The sequence below is a fragment of the Podarcis erhardii genome (assembly GCF_964252035.2).
Source record: "Podarcis erhardii genome assembly, chromosome: 2".
In the NCBI taxonomy this organism is placed as follows: Eukaryota; Metazoa; Chordata; class Lepidosauria; order Squamata; family Lacertidae; genus Podarcis; species Podarcis erhardii.
In genome coordinates this window covers 38,530,554-38,554,408 of record NC_138498.1, presented here as the reverse complement: position 1 = coordinate 38,554,408, position 23,855 = coordinate 38,530,554, and the positions used below count along the sequence as shown (strand labels likewise).

The 23,855-nt window shown below is 44.0% G+C and overlaps 1 protein-coding gene across 1 annotated transcript; it reads right to left on the bottom strand.

Annotated features, from left to right (window-relative positions):
• Positions 1-1,616: 1,616 nt before the first annotated feature.
• Positions 1,617-19,289, bottom strand: LOC309335613 (sulfhydryl oxidase 1-like). The gene is made up of 12 exons (XM_081850790.1): positions 18,951-19,289; positions 16,520-16,620; positions 15,549-15,597; positions 14,440-14,545; positions 13,870-13,951; positions 12,830-12,975; positions 11,785-11,919; positions 10,877-11,006; positions 7,662-7,784; positions 6,225-6,369; positions 5,205-5,360; positions 1,617-3,024 (listed from the first exon to the last, which is right to left on the bottom strand). Exons 1-12 carry the CDS (start codon positions 19,213-19,215, stop codon positions 2,867-2,869), a joined length of 1,596 nt encoding a protein of 531 aa, XP_081706916.1. The 5' UTR covers positions 19,216-19,289; the 3' UTR covers positions 1,617-2,866.
• Between the last annotated feature and the right edge of the window lie 4,566 nt (positions 19,290-23,855).

Here is a 23,855-nt window from a genome sequence, read left to right as displayed (position 1 = left end):
TGTTCTTACCCTGAAGCAAAGTTCTTAACCTGAAGCACTATTTCTAGGTTAGCGGAGTGTGTAACCTGAAGCATATGTAACCTGAGGTACCACTGTATATGAAACTGATATTGTGAAATAGAAGATCGGTTTTATGTGTTAGCAGAAATTGCAGTGGTTGATTCTAGTTACTTGGTTTCCTTCCTTGCTGGCTTAAAAATCACCCTACAGCTCCATTCCCATTGTTTCAAAGTAATATAGCAACAAGGGAAGATGCCTTGTTCAAAGTCGGGCAATTGGTCAATCTCGCTCAATATAATCTACACAGGCTGCTGCTGGTTTTCTCCAGGATTTCACACAGTGTTACCTCTCAGTCCTACCTAGAGATGCCAGGGGATTGAACCACGCAGATGTTCTACCGCTAAGCTATGGCAGGAACCCCTTTGCAGAAGATATGGTGGCAAGACAACCAGAAAATGGCAGCTTCAATGATGCAGAAAGGCATCAGCTTCACTGCCAGTTTCAGATGTATCTGCAGCACTTTGGCCAGCCTACATTGGACAGGCTGATGCTTCAATTGCATAGCAACCATGAATCAGTTCTAAAACAACAACAACAACAACATGGGGAGGACAGTACCAAAACCACAGGCATTTGAGGAACTGGGTTCTCCGTTAAGACTGAGTGAAGGATGACAGTGCTGCAGAGACAGGACAGCATGGAAGCAGACTTTTGAAAAGCCCCCTTTCTCAGGATATAGTGATCCATACGTTGTCTCAACCTTCTCTTCATGGCTAACAAAATGCTAGAGGGCACCTAAGGTTGTATCCAACTTTGGTCCTATTCAGATTAGACTCAATAGAAATTAATGGCTAACTTTATGGGTAGGCTTTCATTGGATACAAAACCTATTAGCCCAAAATGGCCAGTTGTCCATTGTAGTTGTTTCAATGGCTGATAGCCCAATTTATGAAAATTTGCCACCATGCATTAAAAGGCCACCATGGATTTAAAACACCCTCCCCAATCAATATACTTATTTTTTTTGTTTATTGTGCTATTGATTACGCAATACAGCACTACTATGGAAACAAGAATTTGGAGAGGGAATTCTTTCTTGAAGCAGTGAGTATTTTTGCACAGGATATTTTTACACTATTCTGACCAGAGCTTGTAGTAGAAATATCATCATTAAAGAGGCTTTTTTTTGGTCTCCAAGCAGAGTGTCTTTCTAATTTGTCCCGTGCCAAAGGATATGAACTTTCCTGCTTATTAACAATGCTCCCCTAATGCTGAGATTTACTTGTAAAGGGGAACGCAGAGTCTGTCTACTTTTCAAATATTTGACATCATGCCTTCTTTTCGGATCTCAGGAGTCTATGCAGAAGCTTCCCAATATCCCACTCACACAAACACATTTTTTTTCCTATTTACAGCAACGATCAGGATCCTTCTTGAGCTCTTTTAGTCTTTAACCCCACCCCCCACCCCCAAAAGCCTCTTGAATCCTTGGATAATGGGAACTGAACAATTCATTGGAGAGTGTGAGCTGACTGCCCTTGGCAGACAGGGGTCATTGGTTGACTGTGAATACAAAACCCTAGTTTCAGATTTAAAAGCACAAAGGATACTGCAGATGTGTTGATGCTCTTTTTAATGAATTCTATTGTCAAGTGCCTTTCCAGTAAGTTATAGAAAAATAGCCATGGAAGAAAAAATGTTGGGTGTGTGGCTCTGTAAAATAATATTTAATTTTTATAGGGCTGGTCATGGTCTTTTCAGAGGCAAAAAACAAACTAACAGAGCCAAGAAAGTGACAGGATGCAACTCTTTTAAAAAACAATTTTTCCCCAGTTACAGTGTTCTCTGTCCAATTAATATTTCAAAAGTACCATTTTGCTCCTGCTCCCAAATTGGCCACAATAACATACATAGAAAAACTACATATACAAAAACCAGGCAGAGGCCCTTCTTGGTAGTGGCGCCCGCCCTGTAGAATGTCCCTCCCCATCAGATGCCAAAGAAATAAAAAACTATATGACTTTTAGAAGACACCTGAAAGCAGCCTTGTTTAAGAAAGGTTTTAATGTTTGATATTTTATTGTGTTTTTAATATTCTGTTGGGAGCTGCCCAGAGTGGCTGGGGCAACCCAGTCAGATGGGCAACATACAAATAAAAAAATTCCATTACTGTTGTTGTTGTTGTTGTTGTTGTTGTTGTTGTTATATTTTGCCCTCTGATTCTTGGAGTAGGACTATAAAATGTCTCCATATGTGACCAGAATGTTTCAAGCTGACTTAGAGACTATAAAATTTAAGAACTCTCTCTAGCCTGTGGTGTCAGCATAACTAAAAAGTCTGTTTCCTTGATCACCAGAACCTAATGGATCTCAGATGACAGAGATGCCCATCAATTAACATCAGAATATTTTATTCACCACTGGGCAGGTTCATGTGGAAGCAAGTGGCCAACTTCTCACTTGACAATTTATACTTTTGTATAGATATGCAAAGGCTAAACAGACACACACTTACATGTTGTGAAGGTCTGTCCTAGATGGACACAGGGAGGTCACAGCCTGAGGCTACTGAACTGCTTATGCAAATATTGCAGCATGCAGTTTAGTTGCTCACCAGCCACACAAGGTAGCTGCACACAAACTCAAAAGCCTCAGCAGCTCTTGATGATCTTCTGTGAAGGTTTGCTTATTTTTACTGCCTTGCTCAGGTAAAAGCAGCAGTCCAAAAGTGCAATAGTCGGTGTCTTCTATTATTTAGGGAATCAAGCAATATGTATCCTGTTTCTTTGGATGGTTTATGTGTGAGTAAATTTGTTTATGTGTGGTTTTGGTTTGAAGGTAGCATTGAGGAGTTGGTTCGGGAAGCCCTAGGAAATGTTGTCCATTGAGAAATGTTTCTTGAGGAAGTTCAAAACAGCTGCCTTTTTCCACATAATTTTCTCATTCACGATTTCACTGCATGATGGACACAAGTCTTGGGGAGGCCACAGGGTCCTGGGAATTTCGTCGTCCTTGCTTTCAGCACCTATGCAATGTAAAGCAAAAGTGAAGTTCATTATATTACCACCACAAAGCACAAAAGGACATTCTTATGTAGTTGAAACTGGTTGAAACTGAATTGTTTTCCACACCAGCTGCTGTTTGTAATACTATGTTAGGCATTCCAAAATATGGCCCGGGGGGGCGTAATCTGCTCTGTCAAATCCTAAAAAACTCAACAACAAAAAGCTCAACAACTTTGGGTGGCCCTCATGTATGTTCACATCATCAAATCTTGCTCTCTTTGTAAAAGTTTGGACACCCCTGTACAATGTGGATGAATGGCATTCTTCAAATGTAAGAGTTTGCTTTCCTTTTTTTAAAAAAATAGGGATGGGGAACCTGTGACCCTCCACATGTTATTGGATTCCACTTCCCATCAGCCCTGGCGTGCACAGACAGTAGCCAGGGATGATGTAAGTTCTAGTCCACATCTGATGGGCCACAAGTCAGAGACATAGTTTACAAAGTTTGAAGAAATCTGATTTTGAAGAGAGAGAGAATGATGTGAATAGAATGATAGCTGCCAACACTCAGATTTTAACTGGTTTGCAGTGCAGTTCTGTACAGTGTGTACAAAACTCTAGACTGTAAAAACAAGGCAAAAATTAAACCTATTAAATTCTGAGAGAAATTTAAGTAGGGTATTCTTGGATAACCCTTCTATCTAAAGAATATATGCATAACAAGTTGTTGCGAACATAAAGGACATCATTGATATGCCCGAAGTCTCAGCTCACAGAGGACCAACGCCAGGTCGTTGTTATATACAAAAGTCTTTATTGAAGTTCAGTCTCTATTTCAAAACCGTGGCGCGCAGCTCTACGCCTTAAACCCTAGACCGCCGAAGCTCCGCCTGAATCTCCTCCCCTCTGACACCAGTTTAAGACTCTAGCCCTGCTCCACCTCTTCCTCTGCTCTCTCCTCCTCTGGGTCCTCCTGTCCGCTGGGGCATTCCCCTTTCTGGGCTCTTCTGACGCTGAGTCCCCTGACTCCTCCCCCTGCCTCCGGCGGGCTTTAGGACCTGGTTCCCAATCCGGGTTCTCTGCTGTCCTGCGCACCTGTACATTTGAACTTGGCTCTCGCGCCAACCCAGTGACCTTCCTCCTGACCGTTACACTGCTTCTGTCACTACTTCCCTCTTCCGGGAGGCTAGCTGGACCTGGCCTCCCCTCCGTTCCCTGACTCTCCGATGGAGGCGTGGTCAGCCCTGACTCATCTTCTCTCCCTGCTGGGGGAGACGCTGGCCCCGAGCTCTGGGACTCTTCCCCCCCCCCACTACGCTTTGGTGGGGAAGCTGGTCCTGATCTCCAACTGCTGGCCCCTTGCTTCTGGAGTGTCCCCTTTTGGACCCCCCTTGCCCTGGCCACCGGCGCCCCCTTCTGTGAATCTTCTGATTCGCTGGAGAGGCTCATGGAATCTCTCGGGCCACTGTCATCTTCTCCTACGCTGCCCTCAGATTCTTCCCCTTCGCTCTCCATTTCCTCTCTTCCCTGTGCCTCTGCTCCTGAGCCCCTGACAGTTGCTATAAGAGAAGACAGGAAACTAGGAAGAATAGATATGGACAAAGACTTTTGCTGCAAACGTACACATTTTTCAGTCAGATTTTGTAACGGTTTCAAACCGAGAGAGTCAATAATGATTAATTATCAAGATGACTAAATGTTAAGAAAATTTAATATCTTTAAACACATCTTAACTATGGAAAGTTTATGTTTCTATGAAGAGCTGCATTGGTGTAGGTTCATATTTTCAGCAATTCTTTATACGTCTCCTTTCTAGTTTATCTTTCCAAGATCTCAGTTTCTCCAGAGGCTACAGATGCTGACAGCAGCAATAAAACCTGTGACTCAATATCTTGCCCTTCTTTTACTTTTTCCCTCCTTTATTCAAGGACATGATTAACTTAGGTCCATTAATTTCAATGGTCTACTCTGAGTAGAATTAACATTGGCTACAACCTCTAGAGACTAATTTTTGTCATTAAATAAGTCCAATATGTAATTATATTAAAAACAAAGCAACAGAGGCAGATGTAGGCAACTAAAAAAGATAAACAAAGGGAATGTTGTAAACAGTCACTAAAAAGAAAACCCCAAAGCCTGAGTTCAAGAGGTATATCTTCAACTGCTGCTGAAATGAAAACAACAGAGGTGCTTGACATACCTGTAAAGGTTGACCACAGCTGAAAAATAGCCTCATCTTGGTCCTTCACTTTGGTGATGAATTCTGCTGGCAAACTTGCAAAGCGCTTTGCAGCCGGTGAGTAAAAATAGAAGTTCGTCATGAATTCTCTTGCTGCAGGAAAGACTTCTGATGATGCTAAGGGAAGGCAGAACAGAGAGAAAGGGCAAGGATGTCACCATGAAAACCACAGATAAGTAAGGTGGTGGTGGAGGAAATTGGCTTGACCACACATACAAAACATCTTAGGCCTCGCAAGGTGAATTCAGAAACAGGCTCTTTACTTTCCTCAAGGACAAATACTTTGCAGCCACTGCAGATAAGAAGAGCAACAAGATGTGTGGTGAGTGCTTTTCCACCTCTACTCTTGAACAGCAATGGTTGACTTCAGCAGTTACGTACTTCATTTCTGTATCAATTCACTTCTGCATTGTCCACACCACACTGCCAAACACTATTTTTTGTAGCTGAGGGAAGCACAAGGGAAATGACTGCAGAACCTTTTCCCTGCCTGCCATTCTGGACAATATTTCTGTTAGGCTGAAGGGAAAAGAGGCAGAGCCATGCACCTGGCCTGCCTTCAGCCATGAGCTTACCTGGAGGGACAAGGCAATGGGAGCCTGGTGCAGTAGGAGTACAGAAGCAGAAGCCCATTGGACGCTCCCTCTGCTGTGCCCACACCACACTGACCTCTCTGCCACCTCCTTCCTCCCCCTCTGGGTAAGCAATAATATGGCTGAGGGGAGGCCATGTTTTCTGGCAGATCCCCTTCCCCCCTTGTTGTAATGGCACAGTACCAGAGGCCCCTTTTCAAGATAAGAAGAGGGCTTTCCTCTTCCCCAATTTTGGTAGAGGGTTGGTGGGCCACTAGGCGTGGCTCTGTGAGTCTGATCTGCCCTACAGGCTGCAGGTTTGCCACTCTCTGCTGCCATAGCTCAAACAGTACCTGGAGGTTAGCTAGAGCTTCAATATGGGTAACCAAACAGAAGGAACTTTGCTTACGGTTTGCCCCATCACTTTTCAGTGCTTCCTGCACTGCCAGCAGGTGGAAGATAATCCGGAGAGAGCATAAATAACTTTCGAACCCGGGTATGTTTCCTTGACATCCCACACACTCTGGAGTCTCTGGAAAGCTGGCATTCAGACCCTGAAAAGCATGAGGAAGCTCTTTTAATGTAATATTATAGTGGAGGGTGAGCTTTGTCATCACTCCTCATCTTCCCCCCCCCCCTCTCTCTCTCTCTCTCTCTCTCTCTCTCTGTGTGTGTGTGTGTGTGTCACTTGGCACATTGTTTTTTTCTTGCTTTTATTGTTGTCAAGAAATCTGATGCAAAAAAGAAAAATATCCTGAAGAGAACAGAAAGAAGAGGGAAAGAATATGCATAACATTAGCCCTTTCTTCTGCCTTCCAATATATTATGTCGACTGAGCTGTTCTTGTTGAAGCATCAAAACAAAAAGGAAAGAAATTATAAATGCCACTGTTGATCACTTAACTTGTGATTCATGGGCATAATGCTGTGTGTGTGTGTGTGTGTTCTTTAAAGTGAAAAATCTCATTTATAATATTTGTAGCTAAATTGTATCTATATTTCTTCTTTTTAATTTACAAGGTAACCTGTGGGAAGGGAAAGGACTATGTACACAACCAAAAGCAACAATTCAATTAACAGGAGTAGGTATGAGAAAGTAGCTATTTTCACTGCCTTATTTTGTATTATCGTTCTTTTTCTTGTCATTTCCACATTTTTGCAGCTGTTGAAGATGTGATGGGGTGGGGCACAGAATGCATATCATTCTAATCCAGATAAAATCTCCTAGTTTCTCTATTTCTCTCATTCATCAAACTTTGTGTGTAATTATTTTAGCCTCTGCAATTTCCCACACATCCCACAGGATATAATTTCCATCCTTTATATTTTGACACCACAACAATTTTCTCTGGTTTTTATTTTTGTTTGTGTCTATAAGTAAGATGAATTAAAAAAATAAGAATATTGAACAGCTCTCCATATATTTCTCAACTAGCATAAGCTAAGTGAAGATATTCTTTGGGTACAATCTATGTTTCTCTCAGTCCAGACAGTGATGGTCTCAGTGATGGTCAGGACCTGACACACATGAACGTGAAGCCAATGTGGTGCCTTCAACTACAACTCCCATCATCCCTAACGATTGACTATGCTGGCTGAGATGAGAGAGGTGTTCAAAACAGGCTTCTGCTGCCATTGAATATTCCCCCAAGAACCCCTGTACCTTGCAGAGGACATTCCACAGCAAAGATATAGAAGTTTCTTGGCACATGGTGGTGTGGGGAAAGTTTTCTGAAGATAAATGTTTAAAAGCTACTCAGTTAGAAATTCTGGAAAATGGGGGTTGGGAGAAGAGATGCCATGGACACAACTTGGCTGGAAAGAATCTCCTTGTTTAGTTCATGTACCTCTTTTAGAGCCTTTAGAGCTTCTATCCATTCTTCCCGCGAAATATTTATCGACAAGTTGGACTCCTGCCACACTTCCAGTTTGTGAAGGTAGTTGTGGACTGCAGAATGCTCAGGAAAATACTGAAACAAAGCAATAAGAAACAAGATTAACAAGAGGAGCCCAGTAAACTTCTACCTGTGATGGAACTGAATGAAAAGTGGTGTGTCTGGGGGGGGGGGTAGCTCTGTAGGCTATTCACTGGGCTGTGTACATACTGCAGGGTTATGTCAAAACAAAGTATTGGTGTGCTGATCCCGGGGGGCAGGTTACCATAGGCGTAGTCAAAGTCCGGTCCTGAGTCACTAGCCTGGAAATCAGTCCACAAAGAGCAGGGCGAGGACCGAAACAGGAAGCTGGGCGGGGACAGGAGCACTGGAGAGTCAGGTCTGGGTCCGGGCAGGAACAGGAACTCAACAACGACGTTGCTCCCACAACCTGGGACCGGGCCGACTGGCCTTTATCTGTTCTGAGGCCAGGGGCGGTCCCGGCCCTCAGGAGACCCGCCTCTCTTGGCCTTAAGGCGAGTACTCCTCCTGGGAGCAACCAGTTCCCTTCGCCTCTCTGCCCTGAGTCTCTGCAGTTCAGGAAAGGCTAAAGGGTTACTGGGCCCAGGGGGAGACTCACCTGCAGGCACTGAGTCTTCAACCACCTCTGAAGCCAGAGTGGGATCACCTGGTGCCTGCTCCTGAGGCTCCGACACAGGTGCAGGTGCTTCAGCATCAAGGCCCTGCCCCAATTCAGCCGGCCCTGGAGGCGGGGACTCCTGTGCAGGCTGGGATTCCTCTGGTTCAGCCTCTGAATCGGAATCCCAGGCCATCACAATTGGGTTGTACACCACCAAGTCAACCCCAAAGAGCAAGGATGTCAACCTGCATAATTTGACTTCCTCTCTTTGCTCCCTGCCCCTACAATGTGCTCCCGGGGTTCTACCAACCCACTTGGGCAGACTGGGGAGGGGCATGAGAGAGCAAATTGGAAGTTCCAATGCACTTGCACTCAAGGGAGAATTTGGCTGGACACAGAGTTCAGGTACTTGAGAATCTTAGTTTTTCTTTCTTTCCAAACCCCAAACTCCCCTTGTACCCAGGTAGGTGTATGTACTAGGAGCTCAAAGGCACAATTTAACTTTAAATGAATATCAGCTTGACACATTGTATGAACCAGGAATCCTGTTCCTGATACAAAGGAGCCAACGTTAAGAAATCAGCCATTATGAGCTACTATAATCAGAAAGCTGATTACGTCCTTGGATTTAACTATTCCACCAATACCGCCTTTTGGAATCTACCTTCCAGGTAGAAACACAGGGCACTGGTACCTGAGGTAACCCAGGATGATACAGTGGTCCATGGTGCTGAAAGTGTCATGCCCCCACCATTATTTATTAAATAAATAAATGTTGCTGGGGATTGAACCTGGAGCCTTTTGCACACAAAGCAGATGCTCTAGCACTAAGCTATGGCCCTTCCTCACTCCTGTTAAGACTCTCCTGGCACCAAAAGTTGGATATCTCCAACACGAGGTCCAAGAGCACCTCTGTCTGCTCAGGCAAAGCAAGGTAGACAATACAACCAGAGATTCAGTCCTCTCTTCCATGCTTTACCCAAAGACTGGGTTCATACACTGCAAGGGATTATTCTCACCGGCCCTGTTTTTTTTTTTTTTTAATCAGGCCCTTGCCATGCAACCCACACACCAGAAGCATAGCATCAACCATATGTTTAATTCATCACATTAAGCAAAGAAGAATTACATTAGAGCAGTAGGGACCCTTTCTTTCCCTCCAGGTGTCTCTGGCTCCTGTTTCTTGCAAGTGAGCAGCTGCAGTAATTCAGGCAGTTGCTCAGTAGCCTGGATGCTCAAAGCCTCTAAGTAGATCAATCAGTCTGAAACATGGCTTGCCATCACAGCATGAGGATACAATACAGAGGGTTAAAACCACTCCAGTGTCACGATGCAGCTTTCTCTTCAGTAGTTCAGCAGATAGACACCTCCACCTGAGCTATTCTTCCTCTGTTGTGTCTCCTTCTCTCTGCAGGTTAATTTGCTCAGATTTGCAAGCTCAGCATGCTCAAGATGGATTAGGAGCTCATGGAGCCTTCTCTGAAGAGCAGCAATCCATTTCTTAGCCTAGTGATTTTTTTTCAGGCAACTTAGTCAATAGCTCTGTGATCTCAGCCCACAACTAGGAACAGGCTCACAATCCCTTCTAAAGTTTCCAACAACTCTTCCCTTTAATCAAACCACGTTGTTTCAGAGGAGGTAGTTTAAGGCCTTCCCTCTAGAATGCTGACTCACATTTCAAACAGTCTAAGTAGCATACCAAGCAGGAAACTGTTCTCTAGTCTAGCCCAAACTCCCATAGTTCTTTTGTATTCTCTTCCTAGTATTATTTTTTTTTGCGGGGGGAGGAACCCCACTGCTAGTTTGTATGCAGGAACCATTCTGCTATTCACACTATGTCTTCCTTCAAAGCCTTACATCCAACTTCAGGTACAAACTCTCAAAATTAGATTTTTTTTCCAAGTAGGAAGCTCAGAGTCTGAGATGGAACTCTGATAGATTTATGACGTTTATATTCTGCATGTGGTTGCTAACAGGCAGACAGAGAGAGAGAGAGAGAGAGAGATGGGAAGAAAGAGGGAAAAGTAACTGGAGAAATGACAGGTTGACCAGGGGATGGGCTGAGTGGAACAAGAGATGGAGAGGAAATGGGGAAACTGGCTTGTTTTAATTGTGTGTAGAGCAACACTAGGAAAAGTTTGCTTGCTGATACCATCCACTGCAGAGTTTCAAACATAAAAGCCACTTCCCCTCTCAAACAAATCTGCCTTTAGCTAAGGGAATATCACAAGGCTAGGCCAAAATTATGCAGGAATGCAAAAGAACAATCTTACACAGTTAAGTTTTAAACTTGACCATGTCTAAAAGCCACCACCAGCCTACTTCAGGAACTGTTTTCCTCCTCAAAACATAGCTTAAAAATAAAATAAAATAAAATGTGACAAGCATAGTTTTTATTTACTGCCTCAAAAGACCAAGTAATCGCTCACAGAGAACTTTTGAAAATGAGAGAGCCCAAAAGAAAATTAAAAGATATCGCAAAACATTCAAAAACGGAGTCGCTACTATACCAACAACAGAGAAGCCTGGATATATGTAGAAAACTTACCTTGGCCAGTATATGCACATACTGCTTCAATGCAGAGAGCCTCTCTTCAGTGAAGTTGGCTAATATTACTTCAGTTCTGTGCAGGCTGCAAAGCACGGCATACTCCAGGTCAGCCATGCACAGCTGTGTCCTGTGACAGATAAGAGGGTGGAAAGATAACCTCATCATTGAAGCAGCCATATCATCTATATCACAAGAGGGCAGACTTCAGGGGTCATCTGTGTTTTTACCAGAGATGAACCAATTGGAGCCTAGTGCAAAAGACACCCTAAGGAATTTTTAGGCCTGGAATTTGGTTTTTTGAGCACCAGAGCCAGAGGCGTACCTAGGGGTTGACTAGGTTGGCCCCTGCCAAGGGCACAGGCCTAGGGAGATGCAAAAATTGCACCTCTCCACTCTGTCTTGGCTCCTTTGGCAAGGTCGCAAGTGACAGGGGATAGGGCGCCAAGGGCACAAGGGAGCCTAGGTATGCCTCTGACCAGAGCAGAATGGAGTTCACAGCCCTTCCACAGAACAATCCGTTCCTGGTTTCCTTAAGCTTTTTTCTATTTCCATAGCATCATTTATGGTAAAGAGAGCATTTTGGTTTTGCTGCTGGGAGTCAGAAGTCCTTGCCCATCTATTGGAAGTTACCTAGAAATCTATACCACTCCTGATCTACCCTGCAGGAATCAGGAACTGGTTCAGAACCAAAGCAGGGCCCACTTTGGCACCACCTGGACCACAACTCAGGTTGCTGCTCAGGGACTAACAGAGTCATCTTCAGTAGAAGGCCTTCTTCCCTTCTGCTCCCAAAGCTGTGCCTGATCAGCTACTGAATGCTCACCAAGTGTCAAGGATGACCAGTGTTACATAAATACAGTGAAAACAGAAAAAGGGGGGGTACTAAAGTGGCTTTTGCTTCTTACCTGTCTGCTACCTCCCAGGAGTCAGGGGTAGCCTTTGTTTCTGCTATTGGTGGCTTAGAAGTGTCAATGATTTCTCTCTGGACCCCAGGTAGTGTCCGCAGGAAGTCTGTATAGAAGGATCTTGAATTGTTTGCCCTGTGATGGAAGTAAAATATGAGAGGAGACTCTACTCTAAGACGGCGGGCAATTCTGACCTTCTGATGCAGGAGGTCTCGCTTTGCTACAATGCCATGGGCCATGCTGGCTGAGGCTGATGGGGGTTGGACTCCAATTGCAACTGCAGGTCACCATGTGGGCTATCCTTGTCCTAACCCATTTCATGCAGCCTCTTCCGTTCAGATGTCATAAAACCTGTACAACCACATTCAAGGTATGCAAGAGAGAAACAGTGCAGGGCACTCCATTGTGTAGCATCAACATGCACCTATGCACACAGCTGCACATCTCTGGCACCACTGCCAAAAAAGATTTTGTGTTAAAGAAGTCCAAATCTGCTCCCAGAATGAGGTATACTACCCATTATCTAAAAACTGGATTGTGCAGAATCATAGGGCTAGAGCAGATCCTGTCAGGTTGCAATTTGACATGCAATTCAGCATATGTAGTATGATATGGACCATGTATTTCCCCCCAAAAAAATCCTGATGCACATCATTAATTTTAGTGGCTGAACTTTAGTGGCCACTGAGTTCCTTCAGATGATGAAATTTAGGATCTTTTAGTTTAGAACTCAAGACACACAGGCCCCTTCTGCACTATGCATTTAAAACAGTATTATACCATTTAAAACTGCAATGGCTTCCCTCCGAAAGAATCCTGGGAGCTGTAGTTTGTGAATGGTGCAGAGTCATTGGAGACCCCTATTCCCTTCACAAATCAACAATTCCCAGAGTTCGCAGGCTGTGTAATAGGAAGACATAAGTAATTGCTTAATGGGGGTTTGAAGGAATGTAGCTTATAAATCATATACACAAGCACCATGAACACTGTTATGCAAAAGCAGCTCATATATGTATGTTGTTTATGGATACCAGCAGCAACTCACAGGGGGATGGGTGTGCAAGAGCCTTTACTTGAATACAGGAAGCCAGAAGGGAAGGTGGTGACCTTGCATCTAGTCACTAGCTCCGCATTGCTCTTCAAGACTCTCCTCACAACAATGTTTTCATACTGGGCCATGTCCAATATGACCTAAGATCAGAAGTGCACATTGCATTACAAATGGAGTTGCTCTTTTAGATTCACAAGCAAACCGTTCCTCCTCTTAATGCTTGTCTACCAAGTGATCAGATCATCTCTGCTGCACCTCAACAGATTCTTAGTACCTACTTCCTTGAAGATGGTGCCGCTCTGGGTAATGTGCATGCCTCAGATGGTTCCTTTACAAACAGCTGAGGGTGTGGAAGGGCAGAAACAGCAGAAGACAGTGTCTATGCCCTTTTCTCCCAGAGAAAGCCCAAGATGGACCAGTTAACCTTTCCTCACACAGAACTACAAAAAGTATTAACTGCTTACACTGTGTAGAAGTTTAGGCAAGAACCTTAATCTACAGCTGCCCTTTTTGTGTGTGTGCATGCCACCCAAGTGGCCTCTGTAAAGTAAATCTGCAAGTTTCTTAACTTCTCATTGAAACTGAAGGCATTTTAATCCTACAACAATCCTACAATTAATGTGAGTAAAAGTTACTTGTCTCTAGCTGTTGACTTATTTACAGAGTTATGCAACATGCAAGTCTAACATATTTACAAGCCTAGTATCAGGCTTGTATGTGGGGTACACAGACTTCAGGTATAAGGGGGTTTACTTAGTTTTTCACAAAACCCTTGAGATCCACCAACTGGAGATAAATTTCTGGACTCATAATTCTTTTATTTTGAGTATCAGAACTTAAAAAACCTAATGGTCATAATTCCATAATTCATTCCCAGTTACCCTAATCTTTCTTCATCCAGCAGTATGGGGTCATCTTGTTGCTGATATTGTTGAACTGCCCAGAGTCCAAAAACTTTGCCGATCTATTGTGAATCACACAGATCTAGATCTACTCTGCCCAACCCTGTTTTTAATCAACCAATTAAAAATCACCTCTCTGCCCAAAAAGGAGTTCTCCCCCTCGAATACCAGGGCCACCTTCCTTCCCTGAATGGAGTCAACAAATTCTGTTGTACTGTAAAATAACAAAGAGAATAGCATGTTAAACAAAATTTGGACAAAGCCCCACATGAACATTCTTTTCATGCAAATGCTGGTCCTCCCAATAGCTCAACAGTTATTCCTGGGCATAAATCATGCACTGATCCCTTGACGTAACTGGATTTGGCATATTGACATGTGACACTGTGGGAGATTAGAAAATTAAAATGTGTTTTTTAAATTTATGTATAAAGGCATTTATATACTGCCAACCTGTGTAAAATATCAAGGCAGTGTACCAGATATTCAATAAAACATAACACATCACCAATGATTGGCTAATCAAGAAATGTAAACAACTGTCTGCATAAAAGATCTGCCAAGCCTGAAAGTCAATAGTAAATATGCTTGCCCAATTTCTGCTGGAAGAATATTCCATAGCATAGGACTGGTGACACTAAATACCTGACTTCTTAACATATTTTGTGAAGAAATTGATTGAAAGATGCCTAAAATAGTTACCTGAGTGGAGCCAACAGTGGGGCGTCAGGGGACCACCAACTAGTTAGATGACTCTCTGCAAAGGTGATTATGGCTTCCCTCAGGCTCTGAGGGTCATCCTTAATTTCTATGAGGGGAGGAAAAGGCTGATCATAACTCTGAGGATAGTCATTGTGCATTCTCCAACCCAAACACCATTCACAAACAGATGCCATGTGCCAGCAAAGGCTGCTTGCAAGCCAGATCCAATTTCTAACACATTTTGAACATGATCTTCCCTTTGGCCTTTAAACTTTATTTACAAATATTTATATCCTAATCTTCATCTCCAAATCTCAGGGTGAGGAACATTTTTTAAACAAACCCATTAAACAATAAAATCACTATTCACACCAAGTAAAAAAACAAACCCTGCACAGCAGCATCCTTAAAAATCCCAAGCTGAACACTAAGAATTTCCAAAAGCTTGAGTACACAGCCATGTTTTCAGGTTGCTTTGGAACAGAAACTCTGAGAAAAATAGTGCTGGATTTTTTTAAAAAACCAAACCATCCCTAAAATATACTCTGGAAACCACTCTGACCTTACCTTCTTTATGGGTATTGGGTTGTAGGCTGCGTGTGCCTATTTTGGTTCTAAAACACATATCAGGAAGTCAAGTTCATCTTGCCTTCAGGACCAGAACATATATTCCTGTGACTCATCTTAACATATATAAATATTTGTGCAGTGTGCATGAATTTCCAATTTGCTAATATATTCCCATACAAGAGTGTGAACTCCAAGCTGCTGATTGTCAGAAGAGTGGCAGGCTATTCTTTTAATTGCTCACTAAATGTGAAACATCACAAAAAGAGAAAAAGTGGGGAAGGCCGGAGAGATTGTGTCTGTCCTAGCCATTTGCACTGAATAACCATCCTCCACCATGGACAACCATGGCTCTGTAAGGCTTCCGTATGACCATCTATTTCATCTGGGTGGAGAATGAGGAGGAGGGAGCCAGAAGCTCAGTTCTTCCTCCAGCTAGTCGCAGCCTAGCAAATTAACCTCTGATTCTCACCTCAGCAGTGAGAGCTCTAGATTCAAATAAATAATTATGTGAGGTTTAGAATCAATTTCAGGACACATACCTTCAAGCTTTATGCCATCGCCAGCATATGTAGAGAATGGCTTTAAAAACTGGAAGAAAACAAACCAGAGAGTTAGGTTTTGCTTTGGGCATCATATGTTCAAGTCTGCTACAGTGCATAGGGTAGGCACCATACTGCCTAAGCACAAGGTTGCAAGTTGGGGACTGCACCCATCTGTTTAGAAGATCTGGCAAGGAGGATGAAGTCCTTTTTGGACATTTTGGTGCTGCTGGATTCTTCTGGTGGTGACTAACTGGATTGCTCTGGCGGCCTCATCTTCTTCTTCTCTTCTTTTCTTATATTGCTTTCTATTTGTTATTGCTGCATATTGCAATATGTACACAGCAGTTGTGAATGTTGCACATCTATAAGGGATGTACAGGGCCAAGGTCAGGGAATGGTAGTGTCAAGGACCCTAGGAACCCAAGAAGAGCAGCGACACCACTTCCTCCTTGATCAACTGCTACCTGCTCTCTCGTCCATATGGAAAGCATAGGGACAGTGGGACCCAGTGCTACTGCTGCCAGTAAATAAGTTAGACCTCTGGTCTTCAGAGTGCAGCAGAAGGTTATCTACAATAAATGAATGACCCAGGAAGGTGTGGGTGTATAAATGAATACATTTGCATTTTGCAAAATGTTACGGGGGGGAAAGAAAATCAATCAAAAAGCATCCTTACAGTGTTGGCAGAACTTCCCCATAGGCTGAAACAGAGCTAATATTATGAAAATCACAAAGTGATTAACTTTTGTTACAATTTAAGACTATTGCTCATATAGGGATTTCAACAGCTTTTGAAGGAAATACAGAAATATGAAAAAGGAGGAAGCCAGTACAGTAACACTGGAATTGTAATTATGGTGTTGTATACTACATTTAAAACAGAAGAACGCCTGTCCCCCCTCAAAACAAAACAAAAATCAGGTGGATCTCATCAAACTACATCATCCAAATTTTCACATTATCATTACCTTCACAGTTGGGTATGTGGTGACTTCAAAGTCTGAACACATTTTCTCATTGCACATCTTGCCACAATCTATCACACCCAGCTTCAAAGTAGGTCTCCAGTCTGAAAAGGCAGATAAAGCCATATGGGATGGGGAAAAGATTTAATAGGGGATGGCTGCTTAATCTATCATAGAACGCAAAGTTAAGAGCACTCAATGAACGCAGCAGCTTTTAAACATAAATGTGTCAATAGCATACACACATACATCACAGTCAAAGAAAGGAGATTGGAAAAAGTGAGTGTTCCGAAGAACAAGGGGATGAAAGGGCCAGAGGGTGGAATCTGAAAGAAAAAGAAAAACATAAGAATCTTCCTTCTACTCAGTCAGACTATTGGGCCATCTAGCTCAGTATTGTCTATTCAGACTAGTAGCAGCTGTCCAGGATTTCAGACTGGGGTCTCTCCCTTGATAGCTGGAGTTTCTGGGGATTGAACTAGGACCTTCTGTATGCCAAGGCCCTCAGCTGCTGAGCTACAGTTCTTCCCCTAAAAAAAAAAGGCCATGGAGACAGGACGAGCAAAGAAGGGGTGCATGCACCTGCAGAGATGAAGACTGACGTCTACATCAAGGGTGCTGCCAACTTGAATTAAAAATGGGGGGGCGGGGAGAGATAAGCCCCACTCTGCATATCAAACCTAGGACATGGTGCACACATAGCATTTGAATGAACATCAACTTGGGGGGCTGGCCCAAAAAAAAATAATGTACACTTCATGGAGATAAATCCATTGTATTCATTTTGTATTCCATGTGGCCTTTTACTGCACTTAACATGCCTTAGAACCTGCCTTGCCAAGTTTCAAAGCTGCTAGAGGACGACCATTGAATATCTTTTGTACTCTGTAACAAAAGATCTAAGCTCCTGTTTGTATTGTAATGTGTAAATTAAACACAGATCTTGTATTGGTTACCCTAACATATTAAAGCTGTATATTAAAACTCAATAAAATCTACAATTTTTTAGAAAAAAAAAGAAACTTGGGGGGTGGCGCCCTCAAATATTTTATTTGGGGTGGTGAAGACCCCTCAGCCCCTAGGAGTTGTCTCCAATGCCTTACAAAGTGGTGTACAGTGCAAAGTAAGAGCCATTAGCTGGGGTAAAGGGACCCCTGACCATTAGGTCCAGTCGTGATGGACTCTGGCGGCACTCATCTCGCTTTATTGGCCAAGGGAGCCGGTGTACAGCTTCCGGGTCATGTGGCCAGCATGACTAAGCCGCTTCTGGCAAACCAGAGCAGCACATGGAAACGCCGTTTACCTTCCTGCCGGAGCGGTACCTATTTATCTACTTGCACTTTGACGTGCTTTCGAACTGCTAGGTTGGCAGGAGCAGGGACCGAGCAACAGGAGCTCACGCCGTCGCGGGGATTCAAACCGCCAACCTTCTGATCGGCAAGTCCTAGGCTCTGTGGTTTAACCCACAGCGCCACCCGCATCCCATTAGCTGGGGTATCTAACCTTTTTTGCCTCAAGAGCCACACCGACCCATGTTCTATGGGGCTGGGGGTTGTCAAAGTGGGCATGGTCACTGTGTGCTAGCATTCAGAGACTACCTACTCAAATGGAAGAAGCAAGAGAAAGGGTGGTTCAAGCGGGAAATACCATGGGAGCGTCACGGAGCTTAAACTCAAGGCAGAGAGCTGGCTGGTCTCTTCATGGTTGAGCAGAGAAGGGAGAATGCACAGGCTCCTGTCCCTTAAGATGCAGCAGTAGCCGCTCTCTCTGAGCATGACATGGGCTTTCTCTAAATAAGTTGGAGGGGCAGCCGCGACGCCCTGATAACCCTGCCTTGAACAGCGCGCAATGCGACTGTTCAAGAGAAACCAGAGTATGATCAAGGTGTCTCCCCTGCCAGGTAAGAATCCGCGACCAGGGGAAAGAGACAGTGGAAGAAGACTGGAAGAAATTTAAAATGTATCTTAAAAACTGTTGTAAAATTGAGGAGTGTTAAGATGTCAAGGGGTAAGAAACAGAGAATTACAGCTGTAACTAAAAAATTAAAGAAAACTTAATGAAAGGGAACTAAAGGGATTAATGGATTAAAGGGTTGCTATAAAAAAATAATTGTAAAATAAGGATGCAGCGAAAGGGAGGTATGGGGAAGTCGGAGGAAATAAGGTATATGAAAATAAGATTGTGAAATTATATGTGTTTGTTTTTGATTTGGTTTGTTTGTATTATGTGTTGTGTTTGGCTTTTTGTTTATGTGTTTTTTAAAAAAATCTGAATAAAAAATATTTAAAAAAAAAACAAAAAACAATGCGACTGTTCAAGAGAAAGAAAATCTGGGAGCATGCACAGAGGGTCCTTCCGTTACATTCCCCAGCCACCAACGCCAAATCTGACGGTGAAGGGGTGTGTGAGAGACAGGTATGCAGGCTTGTCTTACCCTTTATATCCTGGGCGAGCGCTCGCCACGTGGGGGCGAAGGCGGCGGAGGCGGCGGACCAGCGCGCGTAAAACTGGACAACCCAGGCGCTGCGAGAAAAGAAGAGGCTTTGCAGCGTGTCCGGCTGCAGCTCCACCACGGGGTCGTGGGGCCCGTAGCGAGAGACGCCGCAGGCCTGAGACAGCGGGGAGAAGAGGCAGGCGGCGGCCAGGAGGACCAGGCAAGCGGGCAGCCCTGGCCCGACTCGGGGGAGACGCCTCGGCATGACGAGCAGCAAGATCTGGGTCGTTGGGAGGGAGAGAGGCGCGCACACTGCTGGGTGTGCAGCGGGGGAGAGCGAGGGGCTTTTAATGGAATCTACCAGGCCCGCCCCCAGACCCCCCCTCCATCATGCCCACCCTCCAGACTTTGGAGGGCGCACGATGGGGCGGGACCCTCTGCGACTCCATCCAGTCCCGGAATTGGAGGTCTTCTGTGCCAGTGTCCCCGACGTTGTTTGCCCAGTGCGTCGAAAGCAAACTCAGCGCGACGCCGCTTCCCGCTCAAAGGGAGGGAGAGGAGGAGAAACTAAGTAAAGTTGTTCCATTACCTTATTGGAGACAAAGGGCAAGAAGCATGGACGTAGCTGGGGGGGGGGCAGGGAGGGACAGCTGCTCCCCCATCAATAAAAATACATAGCAAACTGGGGTTCTGGCCCCCTAATAAAAGACCTCCCCACTCCCCAACAAAAATCCTGGCTATGCCCATGGCAAGAAGTATGCAATTCTGTTGGCCTAAGCAACACAAGAGACACAGGTGCATGCTGTTCAACAGTCAGGACACTGCAATAAACAGAATGTGCAACCTAATGAAGGAGCTCCCAGGATACAACACCTGTATTGTGGGAAACAGCATGTAAAGAGGAAAAAAAATGCCCAGGATACGGACAGCATATGGACAGTGTGTGGCAAGCTGTGCATTTGTATCTACCCTCACCTTTGAACAGAGTACTATAACACATTCATTACCCACTACCAACCATTGATGATGTAGCCTATTCTGATCCAATGTTCTCTCATGGTTTCCCGTAAAAAAAAAAAAAAAAAAGGATTCTGGAACATGCAAATTGACTCAGAGTCAAGTTATCTGACCGCTTTTGCAACTCGTGTTGGCAGATAACGTTGGCTTCAGTCCAGCCCCTGAAGTATTTCAGCACTGATATTGAATCAGGAGCTAGAGATCAGGACAGTCAGAGAGAGTTAGGAGTTAAAGAAAGCTTGTTGGATTACAGTGGTACCTCGGGTTAAGAACTTAATTCGTTCTGGAGGTCTGTTCTTAACCTGAAACTGTTCTTAACCTGAAGCACCACTTTAGCTAATGGGGCCTCCCGCTGCCGCTGTGCCGCCAGAGCACGATTTCTGTTCTCATCCTGAAGCAAAGTTCTTAACCCGAAGTACTATTTCTGGGTTAGCGGAGTCTGTAGCCTGAAGCGTCTGTAACCTGAAGCGTATGTAACCCGAGGCACCACTGTATAGTTCTTTGTTTTACTATACACCTGCCCAATCCTTAATGAACACCACCACAAGGAACATTGCCCACTTCTTGATTCCCATAAGCATTCAGATGAATACTGCCTCCAACACTAGGTACAACATAGCTATCATGGCGAGCAACCACTGATAGCCTTGTCCCCTACGCTGACTCTTATTCCTCCCCATAGGGATTGGCCTCATATTATAATATTTCAAATTCACAAGAACTTTCATCTTCTGAAGGATCTGGGGGTTGGGTTAAATCAGCATCCCTCTGAATCTGAAAACTCTCTCACACACAAAGCCTTCCTTTTCCTTCCAAATCTGTGACTGGTGTGGAAACAGAGCAACTAACTGAGCATCTGAACTGCAGCAGAGCAACTTAACATCTTGGGAGATTGTATGGCATCACTGGGGACCCGAGTGGGGCAGCTTTGGGACTGTCCTGCTTGTGGTGCTGACAAGGGAGAGTTGCTCCATCGGCCTGCATGTTGCTTTTATCTTATCAGATTCCCATTACAAATGACGGCTTTCAACAATACAGTGGTACCTCGGGTTACATACGCTTCCGGTTACAGACTCCGCTAACCCAGAAATAATACCTCAGGTTAAGAACTTTGCTTCAGGATGAGAACAGAAATCGTGCTCCAGCGGCACGGTGGCAGCAAGAGGCCCCATTAGCTAAAGTGTTGCTTCAGGTTAACAACAGTTTCAGGTTAAGAATGAACCTCTGGAACGAATTAAGTACTTAACCCAAGGTACCACTGTATAGTAATTCCTATTCCTCCATCCTTGCTTAATAAAAACTTTATAAGCAGTGCATTAAATGTTATGCCTAATAATCACTTATCATAATATAAAACAGAATGGGATACTAATAAAACACATGTGCAATGTATTTTCCTGAAACTGGACAGGAAGTTGAAATTACATTTATTTCAGGGAAATCATGGGTGCTTGATCTTTGTCACCAATGGGCAAGGTACAGCAGACCAGGTTTAACCAAGTTATGTGGGTGGCACAAGGCAGAAGTTAGGACAGAAGAGGAAGGATCAACCCAGAACTGAAGTCCAACCAACAGATACAGGAATGGAAAGCTCTTGTTATTCAAACAAGACTTCACTGGAAGAGGAAGCCCTCTGAAAGTCCTTTCTGTCCCAGAGAATCCGATAGCCAGCCTAGATGGACAGAGCCACGTCACAGCCTAAGGCTACTGACCTGCTTGTGCAAATATTGCAACATGCAATTTAGTTGCTCACCAGGTACACAGGGTAGCTGCACACAAACTCAAAAGCCCCCCAGTTCAAGCCCCAGCAGCTCTTGACAATCTTTCGTGAAGATTTGCTCATTTGTGCTGCCTTGCTCAGGTAAATACAGCAGTCAGAAAATCTTTGTCGTCCCTCCCCCCCCCCAAAAAATGTTGTTTGTTGTTTACTGTTTCACTGGATAACATGGTTCAGGAGGTCACAGTTACACACCTGATTGGCAGCAGCAAAAGAGCACACCATGGCTTAGCTGAAATGTCAGCAGCAATTCCAGTCCTTTAAAAAATGGCTTGTTCATTCTTATCTTTCATACCAATGAATTTTAATTTTGCTGTAAATGAAGATCCTGCACTATTGTCCCAAAGTTCACTAGGGTTACAAGTAAGCAGGAGATTCATCATCCTCAAACCTTTTACTGGCATGACATACAAACATAAAATAAAAAATAAAAAATCAACACAGAATGACCACTTCCCCAGTGGCACAAAACATTTGCTGAAAGAAAGGAGGCAGAGCAGTCTATCGTTACATCTCTCGGTCTCCAGGGAGATCAGACATCTGCAGTGTATTTCAACGCCAAAAAACCAAATAGAGATATTTAGCCACTAACTTGGTGAGCTCCTGATCATTCCCCAGTAATAGAAAATGTATGACCTCCAACTCTGGTTTCCATTTGGGGATACAGAGTTGATCTAGAAATTGCTGACGGAGATCAGCATATAGTTTACAATTAAGAACCATATGTGCCCAGGTGGTCTTCACATGGGCAAGTTCTTTCTCCTTCCACCCTGCCTGAGAACCTTCCCCAATGGAGGTTTGATGGATTTGAATGAAACCTGGCCAGTGATAATGCCCTTCTTTCTTGAGGGTTAAGCAGAAATTCAAGGTAATTGTGGTTAGTTTCATGTGCCCAAGAAAGTTGAAAATAAAGAGGGGAACATGTTTTCTCTGCTGCTACCTAGTTCTTGGCATTCAATATCCCACAACCTAGTTTTTATTATAGCCTTGGCAGATGGTAGGGGCATTGATCACAAAAGTTCCACTGACAGTCTGAGTTGCTGTACCTTCTTGTTAAACTGTTGTAGCCCTGAGGGAAAGAAAGGGGTCTAACTAAACTTTGCTGAGGAGAGGATCTTTATCTGATGTAAGGCAGATGTTTAGCCAGCATAGACAAAATCTCGCCCAGGTGACAGTCTCTACCTTGTGTTGATCTCCCTCTAGACACAAGGCTGCATAGGGTACACAGTGTGGGACAGTAAAAATCTTGAAGAGGAAAGCTGCCTGCACTCATTCTACCAACTGGGTAAACCCTGGCAGCCAGACTGGAATACCATAGAGCAACTGAGCTATAATTTTGGCATTGAAGACATTAAGGGCAGAAGGGATATGTGAATTGCCTCTTGTTATGAAAAAACACATTATGGCCTGCATAGACATCTTACTGGCATTCACCGGAGTTGCACGGTACGTGGACCAGAGAAGCCTATGATGGAATGTAATTCCCAGATAGTTGAATTTGAATTCCAAGCAGGAGATTGTGTTGGGTGTTGACTTATAAAGGTAGTGCTTTACTTCCCTATGTAGAAAGAGCCCTTGAAATTTAATCGGGTTCCATATGAAAGGCTAAACCAGGGATGGGGAATGTTATGTACTGAAGTTCTCACTGTGGGCCAGCAGGGGATACTGTAGATAGTTTTTACTCAGGTCCACATATGCAAATAAGGGATCGAAAGTGACGTTCAGTGATTGGATAGTTACAGAAAGTTGTTACAGTTACGTTGTACTGGAACTCTATATAAGCAGGCTGGCTGAACCCTTCAGTTCAGTTCTTTTCTGACCTGTGAATAAACAAGAGCTGTTTGGAGAATCACTGTGTCGTCTGATATGTTCACCCACAACTTAACAGGGAGCCTATAGAACACATCCAGTTTCTATACTTAAAACAAATTACCCAAACCATACGAGGACATCTATTTTGTGGGGGGGGGGGAGGGCAAAACCTCTTCTTCACCTTCATCTTTGGATAGATAACATTTTGTTGCTCCCATAAAGTACTCCTGTTTTTGCACCTTAGAGCTATATGGTATCCTACATGCTCCTTTCCTACAGCCAATGCAAAACAGCTGGTT

Coding starts and splice junctions, on each gene's coding strand:
- LOC309335613 (XM_081850790.1), bottom strand. CDS start 19,215: ATGCCGAGGCGTCTCCCCCGAGTCGGGCCAGGGCTGCCCGCTTGCCTG. Junction 15,598..16,519: donor CCACATACCCAACTGTGAAG/GTAATGATAATG, acceptor GTTTTCTTCCAG/TTTTTAAAGCCATTCTCTAC. Junction 12,976..13,869: donor ACTCCTTTTTGGGCAGAGAG/GTGATTTTTAAT, acceptor TTCTGATCTTAG/GTCATATTGGACATGGCCCA.